Raw genomic sequence first — 14587 nt, forward strand, 5'->3', positions numbered from 1 at the left:
CGCGGCTGTTCACGCCTCCATCGTCATGGCTACGCGGCGTATCTCTACGGAAGGGCGAGGCCTGTGAGAGGAGGGAGGGGTCGAGACAGGAAGGAGGGGGCGAGCAGGGCAGCGAGGGCGGGGCTACAACCAGGTGGTGGAAGTGGTCAGAAGTGGAGGTAGTGTGTGTAGTGGAGGAAGGGGGGGGCACCAAGGTGGACCAAGTACAGCAAGGCAAAGTTCATTCCACAAGAAACACACCCCGAAAACACCGACACCAGGACAGAGGCCCAGAAACACGTGTGGCAGGGAGACCGATGAGACGCAGGTCAGAGACACATGCAGGTGAGGTCATGATTTTCACATTAAAAGTCGTGCAGCAGAACCATGAGAAGTGAAAGAAAAAAAAACAGAGGAGAACGTGTAAATCAGCAGAGAAAGAGGTGGAAACAGGGGACACCAAGAGATGGCGACAAACAACACAAAACAGCACAAAAACAAAATCAAGATTAGTGGCATTTCACAAAACATATCACCTTGACATGCTGTTAGCATCATGTTAGCTTCATTAGCAGTTAGCAACATTTCGCACACTGGTAACAGATAGCAAACAAATGCTGGATGGTTGCCGGCTCTAGAGAAGCACGGAGCTGAATTAGTTCTGATTCTACAGACACAGAGGACGAGCAGCGACACGGCTGCGTCGAACACAGCTGCTGACCGGGATTAACGTTAGCGCTGTTAGCTTGTTCCAAAAAACTCTGATCCAGAACAATAACAAATATGAACTCAGTCATTACACAACTTTCAGGTGGAAAACCAAACATCAGGCAAAGTAAAGTATCAAAAAAAACAAAAACTGCTCAGACAGAGAACAGTTATGTCCATTCAGCTCAATACCAACTACAGTGAGACTGCTTCATCAGCCAGGCTGATGTTAGCTTATTGCAGAGACATCAGTGTCTGTGAACATGTCGTCTGCTTCATTTTTTATCATTAGTCTTCATAGGAGACTGACGGACACTGATGTCTGTTGATCAGTTATTTCACTTAAAAACTCAAACATGAGGAGCAGGTAATTAAAGATTGTCGGGGAATTATCTGCTAAATACCATGTAATATTTTATATATAATAAGGAAAGTTTGCAGGAAAATAGATGGAAAATACTGAACCCAAAAAACAAAGTGTTACAGTCAGCTGATCAGTCACAAAACATTACAGGTCAGGGGTGCTGTGACACACGGGTACTGATGATAACTGTGAGAATTAAAAATGAAATCATGATGATAGATGTTCTGTCTTGTGGATGTTGTTGCCTTTTCAGTGTAACTGTTAGTTTTGTACAGTTGTAATTCTCTCGTGTGTGAGTTCAATTCATTTGGCAAAAATGACAAAGTGGAAGATGAATCTGACTGATGGTATTTTTTTTCTGATTTTCTACAGATATCGTGACATTATTATTACTGTGAACGATGATTGTGACAGAATTGTGTCACCATTACACAGTTTATTACTGCAGAGCACTGAATGATTTCTTCTGTTCGATGTCTCAGTCAGTTTGTGTCTTGGTCACAACCTTCAGAAAAAATTCACAAATGAAAAGCATCCATAAAACCACTGAATATTTATGTTCTTTCAAAAAAATTAATAAAACTCTATCTCACTTTTTAAACTTCCTACATATATGTATCAGTTTCAGCCTCTAAAATCCAGTGTTGTTCAGCTGATAGTTCAAACCAGAGGATTTCGTCCTCGTGTTGACTCTGTTCCTCTGTTTACAGCTTCCAGGCACCAGTGGCACCACAGCTGCTGCACTGGTTTATGTTCCCTTTGATGGAAGAGACCTTCTCAGTCCCAGTAAATCATATTTTTACTTTCTTTACACCAGCCATAGATTTTTACAGAAGCTCTGGAAGGAAAGTGAATTTTCTCTTTTTTTGCCAGGATCATTTTTCTAAGTTTTTGCTTTTTTTTCACAGATGAAACAAAAAAAATGGAATTAAAAAAATATATGAAAAAAAACAAAAACTAAGAGAAATGATTCTCAAAAAAAAAATAAAAATAATAATAATAATTATCTTGCCTTTCAGGGCCTCCATAGATTTGGCTGTGAACAGTTTGTTGTTTTTGCCTGGTTGAGGATTTTTGGTTTCATTCATCTACTTCTCACTGCAGCTTCACATCCATCAGTCGTTATCATTATCAATAAGTTCCTGCAGCTTAAATAAAGATATGTGGTTAAAATCAGGTCAATACTTTTACAAATGTAGGTTTTAAAGAGCGATGACCTGCGGCTCCAGCCCCACATTAGTTCACACTCGTGATACTGCACATTCTGCTGAGAACCTGCAACAGACTTCGAGCATCCAGCGCCATATCAGCACAATGTGATGAGCACCAGTTTACACTTTTACACACACACACCAACGTGTTGGCCAGTAGCTCTGGTAGTCCAGGTACCTGAGCCACACTCTCAGTCCACATCCAGCTCACCTGAACGGGGCTTCAGTCCAAAGGGCGGGCTGGAGAAGGACGGGGATCCGCTGGCTGGAGACCTGTCATCTCGCTGTGGCAACAGAAATGGAAACAACACAGTAATTAGATTGATTCACTCATAAACACTGAAAGAATAATGAAGTGAACAGATGCAGGATAGTTTCTGTCCTGAGCTACATGTGGGAGCAGTTTGCAAAGACACACAGAAACACACAGAAACACACACACATGCACACACACACACACACACACTCCTGTGATGAAGTTTTGACCGGAGTTCACAGTTAACCGCCAAACTGGCTCAAAGTGCAGCAGTCACTCTCTCCTTCCCCATCTCTCCATCAATTAGCTTATATAACCAGCACAGACAGGGAGAGACCAGACTGATCCGGGGTCAGTGCTCACACAGGATTCCTGCAGCCTGACAGACTTTAAGTGCAGAGACTGTGTGATCAAGATCAATTTAACAATAATCCTCTCATGTTTCCCACGGGTCACCGGGACCTGGTTCCCGTGACCGGTGGTTCCCTGGTATTAACATCTGAGCTCATGGTAAAGCTGCAGTGAATCAGCGCAGACACACTGCCAACAGAATGATGTGGATATTGTTAAGAGCGTGTGTGGAGGTGGTCTGGCTCACACTGACCTGAGCCAGTGATCCTGCAGAACCAGTATCATGAGACTGGCCATCGACCGCTCTGTTAACTCTGGGTTAAAAATGATAGTAACACCACAGTGATGTCTTTGCTTTATCTGCTTGAAAATAACTACATACAGTTTTTCAATTATTAAAACAGTTGCCAATTCATTTTTTTGATTGATGAATCATTGCAGCTCCAGTTGTTGTTTAATTAATATTAAAGCAAAAACAATAATGTGTGGTTGTAGATAGTTGCGTGTTATAACTATTCCCCGAAATATTGAACTATTCCTTCAATGGAAGTTTTTATTTCTACCATTTGGTGCAGTTTGAGGTTGTGATGAAAATACAGGAGGTGTAACACAAGAATACAAGACACAACTGGTGTTAAGTCAATACTGTTCATAGACCTGGACTCTTACTGTCAGACAGTGCTGCTTTCTAACCACACAGAGACACAGAGACCCAAACAGACTGATGTCACATTTCAGCCACTTCTGCAGATCAGCTCTTCACACACCAACATGCAGGACAGGGAGCTGCCCAGTTCACCGGCCACCAGTTTAAAAAACTGACGTCCAAACCAATCAGCCATCTCTCGAGAACCTTTGAGCCACTGGTGAAAGATCTGGACTGACGTATGGCAACACTCCGTTCACATGTGTCACCTGCTGCCACACGAACTGTGACACATGTGAAAGCTCTGTGTGGTTTATCCACCAAACAGACACACAGGTGAAAGACTCAGCTCACTGGGACACGACTGAGGACAGTTGAGGGCGTCACTCTGAGCCTGCAGCCAGCGACTCTGGTGCTACGGTAGGTTTACCTTGATGGACATATGCCACTCATACTCCCGGCATGCAAGCTGGGCCTCAAACCTGGCCTTCTCTAGAATCATCTGTCTCTTCTTCTGGAACTCATAGCCACCTTCCTCCATGTGCTGCTACAGAACGCACCACACGTTTAGGTCTTAAATAGACTTCAATACCTTCTATTACTCACACACTTACAGGCTTTATGTATATGTATAATATATATATTTCCAAGGACAAAGACACAAAATATTTTAGGTCTCTATTACAAGTTCACTTATCAGGGAAAATGTACTTCAGTTTAATACGGCTACTTTAAGCCACTATGTGCATGATGCCCCCAAGTGGTCGCATCAGAAAGACACAGTAACAAACAGCGTTGACTGCAGATGTGTCTTTTTTTTTTTTTTTTTTGTTTGTTGACCCAGAAAATGTCTGAGGAAGATTGAGGATCTGCTGAATCATGATGGGAATTTGTCTTTTTTCTGACAGTTTTTAAACTTAATAAGTGTTGTGGTTAAAAGTTCACTCCCAAAAACAAAGCATTTACAACATTTTAGCCGTGTCCTACGTCAGGGGCCACATCTATCGGAGCCGGCATTTGAAGACTGATTGCATCACAGCAGAACGACACGGCTGTCCCATGTCAAAGGCTCCTTCAAATGGGAAATGTGGCTTTCTTCCTTCTCCATCCCAAGATTCATTGCACACTGGTGACGATGGTGACCATCGACAGAGCCCAAGGTTTACACTTTAAATTCTAAGGAATCTAAGGAAATTATGAGTTGTCAAGGTTGCTAGGCAACAGCAGCCATGATTTGCAACATATTTTCGACGGAAGAGCTGGTGGGGCAAAGCGAAAATCCTCCGTAGGCTGGACTGTCTCTTTTTGGTTTACTTTGTATCCTTCTATGGCTGTGAAGGGCCACAGCTTCGTAGACCACGTCCTCTGAAGGATGCGGCCCCTGAGCTGGGCCACAGAAGGATGTGGCCCCTGAGCTGGGACGCAGCTTCTTCATTTGTTATGTTAATAAATTGTTTGGACACCTGCACATCATCAATAACAGGTTCCGTCTTTGCTCTTCCTGGTTTCAGCAGAACTTTTCTATCACACACGGCCATTATGGGTAAACTGTCTCACTACAACACTCCACACTATCGTCCTCTATTCTCCTGTACGCTGATGACTGCCTGCTGTGCTGTCTTCAGTCAGTTAGTTAGGTAAGACAGGTTAGTTCTGCACACGGTACCTTAGGTGTGGCGGCGCCGTCATCACTGTCCTGCCCACTGAGGAGAAAGAGGAAAGAAAGATGTCAGTTTTATTCTATGGCCCATTTGCATGTAACCTTTTTAAAATACACCCTCCCACCTGTGGGACACTTTGGCCTTAGCAGCGTTACTTCAGCTGTGCTTTGCTCTGTGAACGGACTCAATCGTCATAATAACATCAGATTGACAGAAGAGTCGGGACCTACTTTTTTTACAGCCAGCTGTTCCTGAGGCACAACTTGAATCAATCAGAAACGAGGATTTAAACGTGTTAAAGCACAGACACAGACTCTTACTTGAGCGACTCCTCCACTGTGACCATCTCCACCGGGTAGAGCTGGACTCCAGACAGATCGTCCTGCTCCGCGGTCACTCTGACACACAGAGGAAACATGTTGTTAACCCAACCCTTCTGTTTGTTCTGGCTCTGTGTGTTTGTCTGTTGAACAGGAGGATTTCTGAAAAACTTGTTCACAGATGTTGAATAAACTTGTTGTAAAGTTTGACTTTGACCTAAGAATCAGGTGATGAGTTTCTGGTGAGGATGCTGGAGACTGAATGTGTATCTTTGTTGGAGGTGAGAGCTCTGGGAGACTTTTCTAGTCCATAAAAAGTCCTTATGGTTTGTTATTATATTATTGTATCTAACAATCATTATTATGTTTAAAATAATCAGGATCTCAGCAGAGACGCACGCAGCTTGTGAACAGATGAGGCAGACAACTGCTTGGGACCCCAGACTGTTAGAGGGCCCCTGAGGGCTGACAAACTTAACTCCACAGCAGTGTCTCAAAATGCAGCTCCCTCCCACTTAAACAACTAATGGTCAATTTGCAACGACACCTCAGTAGGAAACCTCCCTAAAGGGGCCCCATGTCATTTCCTGGGCAATTTGTAACGAAGCAGTGATGCCAACTATTTTCAGTAAAGCTGCACAAACATACTTATTTTTTCAAAAGATAATTAAATCAAAATAAACTGACCTGTGACTGATCTGTCATTACAATGTAGGTTATTTACAATGTGACAACACTGAAGTTATTTTGTCATTTAGTTAGGTTTATCTTTGTTTTATTAGTTTATCTTGCTTTGCATTTATATCTAAATAAAATCTGACTGACCTGAACATTTGGAATAAAACAAATGTTTGGATTTTGCACATGGTGTACATTTTTGGTGTCAGATTATTTATTACATAACTGTGATGAATGCTGATTGGAGGCGCCAGTAGAGTCTGGAATCACCACTGGCTCTCAGTTTGTCCGACTGTTAACACACGGGTCTGGTCTCTGGACCTCTCACCTGCTAGGGTCTTGCAGCAGCTCCACAGCCTCCTTCAGCTGGTTGATCATGTCAATGTGGAGCTCTGTGCCCCCTTTGACCTTTGACCTGTGACCACACAGACACAGCAGTAAATATCCTACAATAACAGCAGTAACATTTGTTTAAAATGAATCATTGACTGTCTGGAGGGTCTGAACTTCCTGAAACCGGAACTGAAATAACTCAATAATCAATAGAAATGATTAATATCAAATATAAACAGAGACACACACAGAAAAGGAAAAAAGACCAGAGTGAAAGAAACAGATGAACTCACGTTTGTTCTGTTTGCCAGTGTGAGTCTTCTTCTATCCTGAGGGGCTCGTCAAAGTCTGCTGCTGTCCGACCCTGCACACACACACACACACACACATCAGCACCAGCTGCAGCTGTCACATGATCCACAGACTCACTCAGCCATTGGCCAAAATTCAGAGATGTTACCACTGTCCCCCCACAAACCAACACAACAATAAGGACACTGTGATAAAGTCTGTCTCTCAGTCTTCTTCCTTCCTCAACGCTCCCCTTGTTTCTCAGAGATGGACGGATGAAGAAACACCTCCATCCTTCATCTCTGAGGCTCAGTCCATTTTCTCTCTGTGTCACCTGTGAAGATCATCTCAGTTTAAAACCATCTGGTTCTTATTCTTCAGGTTTTGTCCATCGTGTTTATTTTAACGACACTGGACAGTTTAAAGACAGACTGGAAACACACAAACAGTTTTTTCAGACAGTTAAAGCTCCATAGTCTAAAGGTAGATGTCCATGTGTTTGTGATTATAAAGCAGGTCTAGGTTCTATATTAATACTGTGAACGTATCAAAGCCTCAGTCCACAGAGAAATGCACACAGCCTGTATTCAGAAACTGAGCCTTAAAACCAGCCGTCAGGACTTCTGGAACTTTGTGATGTCACAACTAAGCAGTCGCTGCCCACAGCCACACCCCATCCAATCTTACAGGAGTGTTTACCTGAAATCTTTTACTTTTATTGGGTACTTTTATTGGATCAGCCAATCACAAGCCTCTCCTCTGATTGGCTGACTGACCTGTTGTTACTAGAGCTCCAGAGAGAAGCCTGAGAGAGGAGATGTAAAACTACACTGAGATGGTTTTTGGTTCTTAAAACCACAGATATATCTTCTGCTGGAGATCAACACTTCAGATAAAACACTGGAGGAGATAAAACATGGAGCTTTAAAGTCTCCTTGAGGCTCTGAAGTTATGTCACATTACTTCCTCCTTCACAGACGAGTCTCACCACCTTCAGCGGACTCTGTCACTTATTTGTAAAGACATGTTTCTTTAGCTGAAAACAACTGAGGCAGTTTGTGTTTTCAGGACAGTCTGATTGTTGCTGTGCAGACTGAAGGTGAATGTTTCAGTGCCCCGTTGTACTGAATGATTCAGCAGCTCCTCGGCTCTTTGTGTCGTCCTCTTGTTTTGTGTTTCGTCCTTATTTGGTCACAGCTGAGTCTCCACGGTGACACAGGCTCAGTGTGATGTAAGCGTCTATAACAGGACAGTCTCTCTAACTGTTGGACCCTCACCACTAATGAACGGACAAAAACAACAGTAAATTAAACTCACATCAACAGAAAGTGACAGTTCAGGCTCCGGTAACACGAAGCAAAGTGAGGAGCAGTGACATAACCTCTGAGTGAGGCATCATTCATCAGCTGACTGCATCAGCCTTTCAGGACACACTCAGACAACATGAGGTCTTGCCTTGATGTAGTTGATGAAGCGAGTGCTGAGCGCAGAGTCTCTGTAGCTGAGCTGGTCCTTCAGGGCTTCCGTAGGGCTCTCCTCAATCAGACGGACCGAGTCGCAGTGTGGGTCTGCTGGAATGGAGGGAACAGGAGGCGTAAGTGTCAGGAGCAGACGTGTTGGAGGTTTTATTGTGTGTTCGGCTCTGTCTACACCACGAAGAGACTGTGGGTGGAAATAACCCAGACACCTCCATCAGCTCGGCTCAGTGAATGTGACCCTCCATCAGCTCTGACCTGATTGAGGCTGATTGAAGTCTATTTAAACTGTGCGTCTGGGGAGCAGCTGCGCTGCTCTAATAGAGTTTAACAGCCCAGATACACACAGACACACTGCAGACACACAACTGACAGGTCGTAGCTACAATAAGGCCCCTTTCAGACGTGCACCCCTGTTCATTGAGTCTCGCCTGAGTGAGCTCCGGGTCACGTGCACAGAAAGGTCCCGGTGCTGATGTTGGACCTGAGCATGTCTGTGTCACATCAACACACAGGCTGCAGCAGAGACTGATTAAAGGATCGTCTACAAGCACTGCAGTAAACTTCATATCTCAGTCATCAACTCTTATGGACACAGGAAACACACATTCATCAACTTCTAAAAATAAAACCATGAGTCAGTTTAAACCATGAAACTATGTCAAAGAGAAAATGTTCTCAGATCAGATCAACTGATAAAACTGTTTTTCCCTCATAAAAAAATATTCCTCCTCCCTTTTCCCTCTTCATTCCTCCAGCTCTGAGGACGAGGACATGAAGATCCAGCTAAACCGGAGCTGAACATCCCGTCATCACTTTTCACAGTTCACTCTGTCATAACTTTAAACAAGGAAGCTGCAGCGAGAGAAGAAGAGGAGGAAAACTCTTCATCCTCATCATATCATTTTAATTCACCGCTGCTCCTCTCTCTGTTTCTACACAGCAAAAAAAACATCAGTTTAACAAGCTGTGAAATCATCGGCACGGAAATGATGAGACAATTAACCAATTAGTCTGTCTACGGAAAACTGATCAACAAATTTATAATTTATCTAAAATTATTATAACAGATTTTCTGGTTCAACAATCACGTCCACTATCAGCTGTGTGTGTCTGTGTCTGTGTGTGTGTGTGTGTGTGTGTGTGTGTCTGTGTCTGTGTGTGTGTGTGTTACCTGTCAGGGAGCTGATGTGTTCACTGGAGTCGTCTTTACTGAGCCCCTCCTCCTCTGTGATGTGGCTCATGGGCACGTTGAGACTCAGGCTGTCTTCATCTGACGGCTGTAACAAAAGACAACTATTAATCAATCAACAATAATTAACAATAATCAATAATAATCACTTATTCATTCGTCAGGTAAAATTCCCAGAATAAAAAGTTTAAAGTTGTTCGGTGAAACAGTGACGTCTGCATTTTACTCTGAAGAATTAATACAGTGATTAACTGGTGATTATCAGATTTGCCGTCAATCAAGTTTCTATTGATTCACTAAATGTTTCAGCTCCGTCACATTTATTTAAAAGCAGCCAATAAATCATTTGTTTTGTTGAAAACATCTGATTCTGCAGAGGTTTGTGATCAGGTGGAATAAATGTGACATGGAAAAAGAATCACTCGTTTTCTGCAGCTGCATCATTTTATAGCAGAAGAATATTCTGTTACTCAGAGATCAGTGACGGAGACGAGCGTTTGTAATGAAATTAACATCAGAGCAGAATCAGTTTAGTTTCCTTTGCATAAACAGCTGATCTGTAATGTTCCTACACACTGAGACACTGACGGAGACACTGAGACACTGACGGAGACACTGACTGACAGCTGTGTAAAAATGTCCTTCATGTGACACAGACACATGTTCAGAGGAGACAGCCGAGACACTGATACCGATACACACACACACACACACACACACACACACACACACACACACACACACAGTGTCAGTACCTCAGTAGCAGACAGTCTCTTGTCTCCGTTGTCGCTGCCGACTCCTGAGTCGCTGTCCTGCTTCCTCTGCTGCTCCATGTCCTCCACACTGCAGACACACAACACAGGTCACACACCTGACACACACAGGAGGGGTGTTTGTATGTGTGTGTGTGTGTGTGTATATGTGTGTGAGCTAATGAGAAAGTGAGCCACAGTGAAACAGAGAGAGGGAGAGCTCTCTCTCTCTCTCTGTCTCTCTCTCCCCCCCCAGTCGTTTCTGACAAACTGTCACATGATTGGTTAGAACTAGCTTCATTTCTGTGTTGGGATTGGTTGTGGTTGTCATGGTAACTTGTAACAGTAGGTTGAGGATGTTTGTTTTGTTATCGAGGGACTTTTTCATGTCTAAATGTGTCAGATCAAATATGGAGAAACAAAACATTATGACAGCTTTAATCTGCTGTGCACACACACACACACACACACACACACACACACACAGATATTTTCTAGGCTAGGACTAACTGCTTCATGATCAGCTGATCACATTCAGCTGTGTGATCGTGTGTCTCCACCAAACAGTCAACTCTACATCCATGTCTGTCCAGACTATAACACTGGTGTGGAGGCGTAATGAGGGTTAACCAGTTGCTCTGTGACCTCTGACCCCTGACCTGTGCATCACATACAAGTGTAATGAAGAAGTCAGATCCTGAGTTATTTTATTACTCACTTTTTGTGAAATGAAACAGTCACATGTCCAACGTCACATAAACAATCTTACTGAAGTTAACTGACCGAAATGTTTTAGAGAAGAAAAGAAGATTCATGAGGGAGAAAAAGAAAAACGGTGAGAAACACAGACAAGAAAAACAGAGGAGGAGGAAAAAAGAAAGAAAGAAGAAAACTGAGTGAGACACAAGAATGAAGAAAAAGAGATAAACGAGGGAAGAGGAAGGCAGATAATAAGACAAAGACTGATGAGGGGAAAGCACAAAGGATGTAGAGGATGAGTGTGTGTTCTCCAGGAGAACAGGAACCATTCTTCCTGCCCACGTGCTGGGAGAGATTCATGTGGGTGGACGTCACAGAGGTCAACGTCCTCCGAGAGCTCGGGCTCAGTTTCAGCTGAGTGATGGAGGATCTAACGCAGCAGCCTTTTCTTCTCCTCCCTACGTCTGTCTTTCCTCTGCCTCCCTCTCTTCTGAAAAGATCAGCTTGTTCCTTTCTTTCAGTTCAACTTCCTTCATTCATTCCTTCACACCTTTAGTCTGTGTCCTCGTTTCCTTGTCTGTTTGTCCTTGCTGTGTTCACCTCGGAGGCAGGTGAAGCTCGGACACTGTCCTGGCTCCACCTGCTTTATTACCAGGACGTGACGGAGACATTATCTCAGCAGCCTCCACTCTTTAGGGTTTATCTGAAGTGTCATTAAAGTTCCCAAAAATACAACAGAGTTTGGTTCTTTAAATGTTTTTCTCCTCACAGACTGAACACAGGGCGTCTGCTCTTACTCAGCCCTCCGGTATCAGTGAAGCTGCACAGTTCACTGAAATCTACAAACTGTAATACAGCCCAGTGCAATATGCAAATCAGGAGCTGCAGCTTTTATCATAAAGCTACAATCTGTCACATCAACAGACCATAAATGAAGCAGCGTGGTGCCACAGAGATGCCACGGCCATCGATCATATTCTCCAGATGTAAGGACACATCTGTTTGGTACAAAACCCAACAAAAATCACATCATCATCATTTTATATTGTTTTCAGTGAAAATGAAATGAAATGAGTAAAAAGACCAACCCATCAGGATATCTGTCAAAATCATCACAATATGATTTTTTTGCGTCTTGTCCAGCCCTAATGAAGGCTGAACAAACGAATGAATGAATGAAATGCATTTGACATCAGTGCACGAGGGTGAGACTCTGAACCAGTTCTCAAACATCAAAAACCTCCAGCTGGACCGTTTTAGTTCAGGAGGTTCGTCTCCTCTTTTTCTTGCTCAGTCATTACTGTTCTATCTTCAGTCGACTGTTTTTCCTTTGTCCGTCTCTTTCCTTCCCTTGTTTCAGTGTTTGTGCATTCCTTCCATCCTCCTCTCATTTCTACCATTTCTCCAACAATTGTTCCCACATTTCTTCTCAACATTTTTCTGTGCTTCCCTCCACCTCTTACTTTGATCCCTCTGCTGGATTCCTTCCTTCATTCCTCTGCTCATCCTGTCCACATCTCTTCCTTTATTTACTCCTCATTCCTTCCATCCATCACTCATAAACCCTATCTCTCTGCTGACGCCTGGATTTACGGCCTGACTGCAGCGAGCGTCTGACAGCAGACAGAGTGTCAGTGAGGCAGCAGGGAGCCAGAGCACGGATCAGTTTCTGCTGACTAATGGAGGATTTGGCTCCAGACTGAGAGAGTGAGGAAGCTGAGATCACAGACGGTCGTCCCGCTCCAGCAGAGGCCGTTTCTCTCCCCCCACAGACGCAGTGATGTCGTTAAAACCAAACTAAATAAACGGCTTTGAGTTTGTTACGGTGGCCCTGAGGGGTCAACACACTGCTACTGAAGACAACACATTCAAACAGACAACACATGAGCTGCAAATACACAACACAGCAGAAGTGTTTCCAGGCAAGAACTGGGACACAATGGCATAGATGGATTATGACAACTCTGCTGTGTGTGTTTTCTTCAGTAGCAGTGCGCTGACCCCTCAGGGCCACTATAGTTTCTTACTGAAATGCACCTTGGGACCTGTATTACTTATAGGTGTTCGGACTGTTGCCACAGAGCAGCAGAGCCTGAAAGTCTCAGATAAACAAAGATGGGGAAGGTGTGTATTTGCTCTGCAGCTGCAGGACTTCTGCTCCAGGACGAAGACGGTTTGGGAATTAAAACTCATTAAAACGTTTGATGTGACTGATGAGGCGATTCCACCTCTGTGTGGCCGAACTGTCCCCACACGTGTCACTGATCAAACTACTGCAGCGGTGACAGTGTAGACACAGATAGAGGAAGAGTCACTGACCTGCCGGCGGTGGGCCGTGATAGGCTGAGCCGCTCCATGACAGGCAGGTAGAGGGAGTCAGGCATCTTCTCACTGCGACACGCCTCGATGCTCAGATACTTGAATATGTGAACTTTACCCTTTATACAGATCTGAGGAGGAGGAGAGACGTTGGTCAGGATCCAGTGAAGGACAAAGTGTTTTCACACAGACACAAGATTTCTTCCTCCAAACCTGGAAGAATCATTTTATCAGTAATATTTATATAAAAGACATGTTTTAATTCATGTTGATAAAAAACTGAAGAATTAAAATAATCCCAACTGTAACCAGGCGCTGTGTGTGTGTGTGTGTGTGTGTGTGTACCTGTGCAGGTGGACTCTGCAGTGGGTTGTTTTCTAACTGGAGCGACTGGAGCTGTTTCATCTTCCTGTAACACACCGGGATGGTTGACACCTTGTTACAGGAGAAGTCGAACTTCACCAGAGGAAGGTCAGCCAGGTCTGCAAGAGGACACACACACACACACACACACACACTTCAGATGAGATAAATTCAGCAGATTGTTTTCATGATTAATGTTTCTTCTTCCGTTTACCAAGCGTTTCAGTTAGTCTGCAGTTTTTTGCATCGAGCCTCATTTAACCTCCATGAGTCTCTGACATCTTGTGTAACATGTTTTTCTGCCAAAAGGAAATAAATTCCTGATAAGTGGAAACACGTCATCTGATGTCTGAACTGAATCCTCTGTGCATCCACCTCTGTCTCTGACAAGAAGCTGACAAGCTCAGAGAAACAGTCTGAAACTGCCTCACTACCAACAATTATACCTGAACAGACACACAACATGGACACACTGACGCACACTTAATTCAAACACTTCATACATCAGCACGTCACATTTACTGTGTTGTTCTCTACATTTGGACAATGAGACTCTCTCAGACCCACAGTGAGTCAGCCTGCATGTGTCAGCTGATAAATGTTAAATGGTCTGATATAATACTTTTCCAGTCTTAGAGACCATCAAAGTATTTTACAATACAAACATAAAGACCCACACAGACTCACACACACTCACACACTGATGGAGCAGCCATCAGACACAATCTGGGCTTCAGTATCTTGCCCGAGGACACTTCGATACGTGGACTGGGGGAGTCTGGGACTGAACCACAACCTCCCGATTACTGGACGACCTGAGACACACCCACCCTGTGATAGCATGGCAACGCTGCAAAGGTAAATGTTGATGTCAGTTTATAAGTGGGTTTCCTGCAGCTGTTATCCAGAGCATCAGCACTCAGAGATCTGCCTGCTGCATGACAGAGATACGCAGACAAAGTGTTGAGCTGGAGGAGGATTTATCACAA

At 43.8% G+C, this 14587-nt stretch overlaps 1 protein-coding gene across 5 annotated transcripts in view; it reads right to left on the reverse strand.

The window, feature by feature from the left end:
- Positions 1-14587, reverse strand: part of lrch1 (leucine-rich repeats and calponin homology (CH) domain containing 1) — a 72761-nt gene that overhangs the window by 25901 nt on the left and 32273 nt on the right. For 2 of the 5 annotated variants that reach the window (XM_071472486.1, XM_071472483.1), the window contains exons 5-15: positions 13581-13717; positions 13236-13366; positions 10221-10308; positions 9448-9553; positions 8254-8369; positions 6801-6871; positions 6503-6589; positions 5497-5574; positions 5182-5218; positions 2474-2546; positions 1-123 (exon numbers count right to left, since the gene is read on the reverse strand). In XM_071472486.1, coding sequence (XP_071328587.1) covers positions 1-123; positions 2474-2546; positions 5182-5218; positions 5497-5574; positions 6503-6589; positions 6801-6871; positions 8254-8369; positions 9448-9553; positions 10221-10308; positions 13236-13366; positions 13581-13717 — 1047 coding nt within the window. The remainder of the gene's footprint in view (positions 124-2473; positions 2547-5181; positions 5219-5496; positions 5575-6502; positions 6590-6800; positions 6872-8253; positions 8370-9447; positions 9554-10220; positions 10309-13235; positions 13367-13580; positions 13718-14587) is intronic. The other 3 variants (XM_071472487.1, XM_071472485.1, XM_071472484.1) reach the window with 2 other exon arrangements.

This window comes from Trachinotus anak, unplaced genomic scaffold (assembly GCF_046630095.1).
Source record: "Trachinotus anak isolate AG129_WGS33_773 ecotype Australia unplaced genomic scaffold, CSIRO_AGI_Tana_v1 ptg000039l, whole genome shotgun sequence".
NCBI lineage: Eukaryota > Metazoa > Chordata > Actinopteri > Carangiformes > Carangidae > Trachinotus > Trachinotus anak.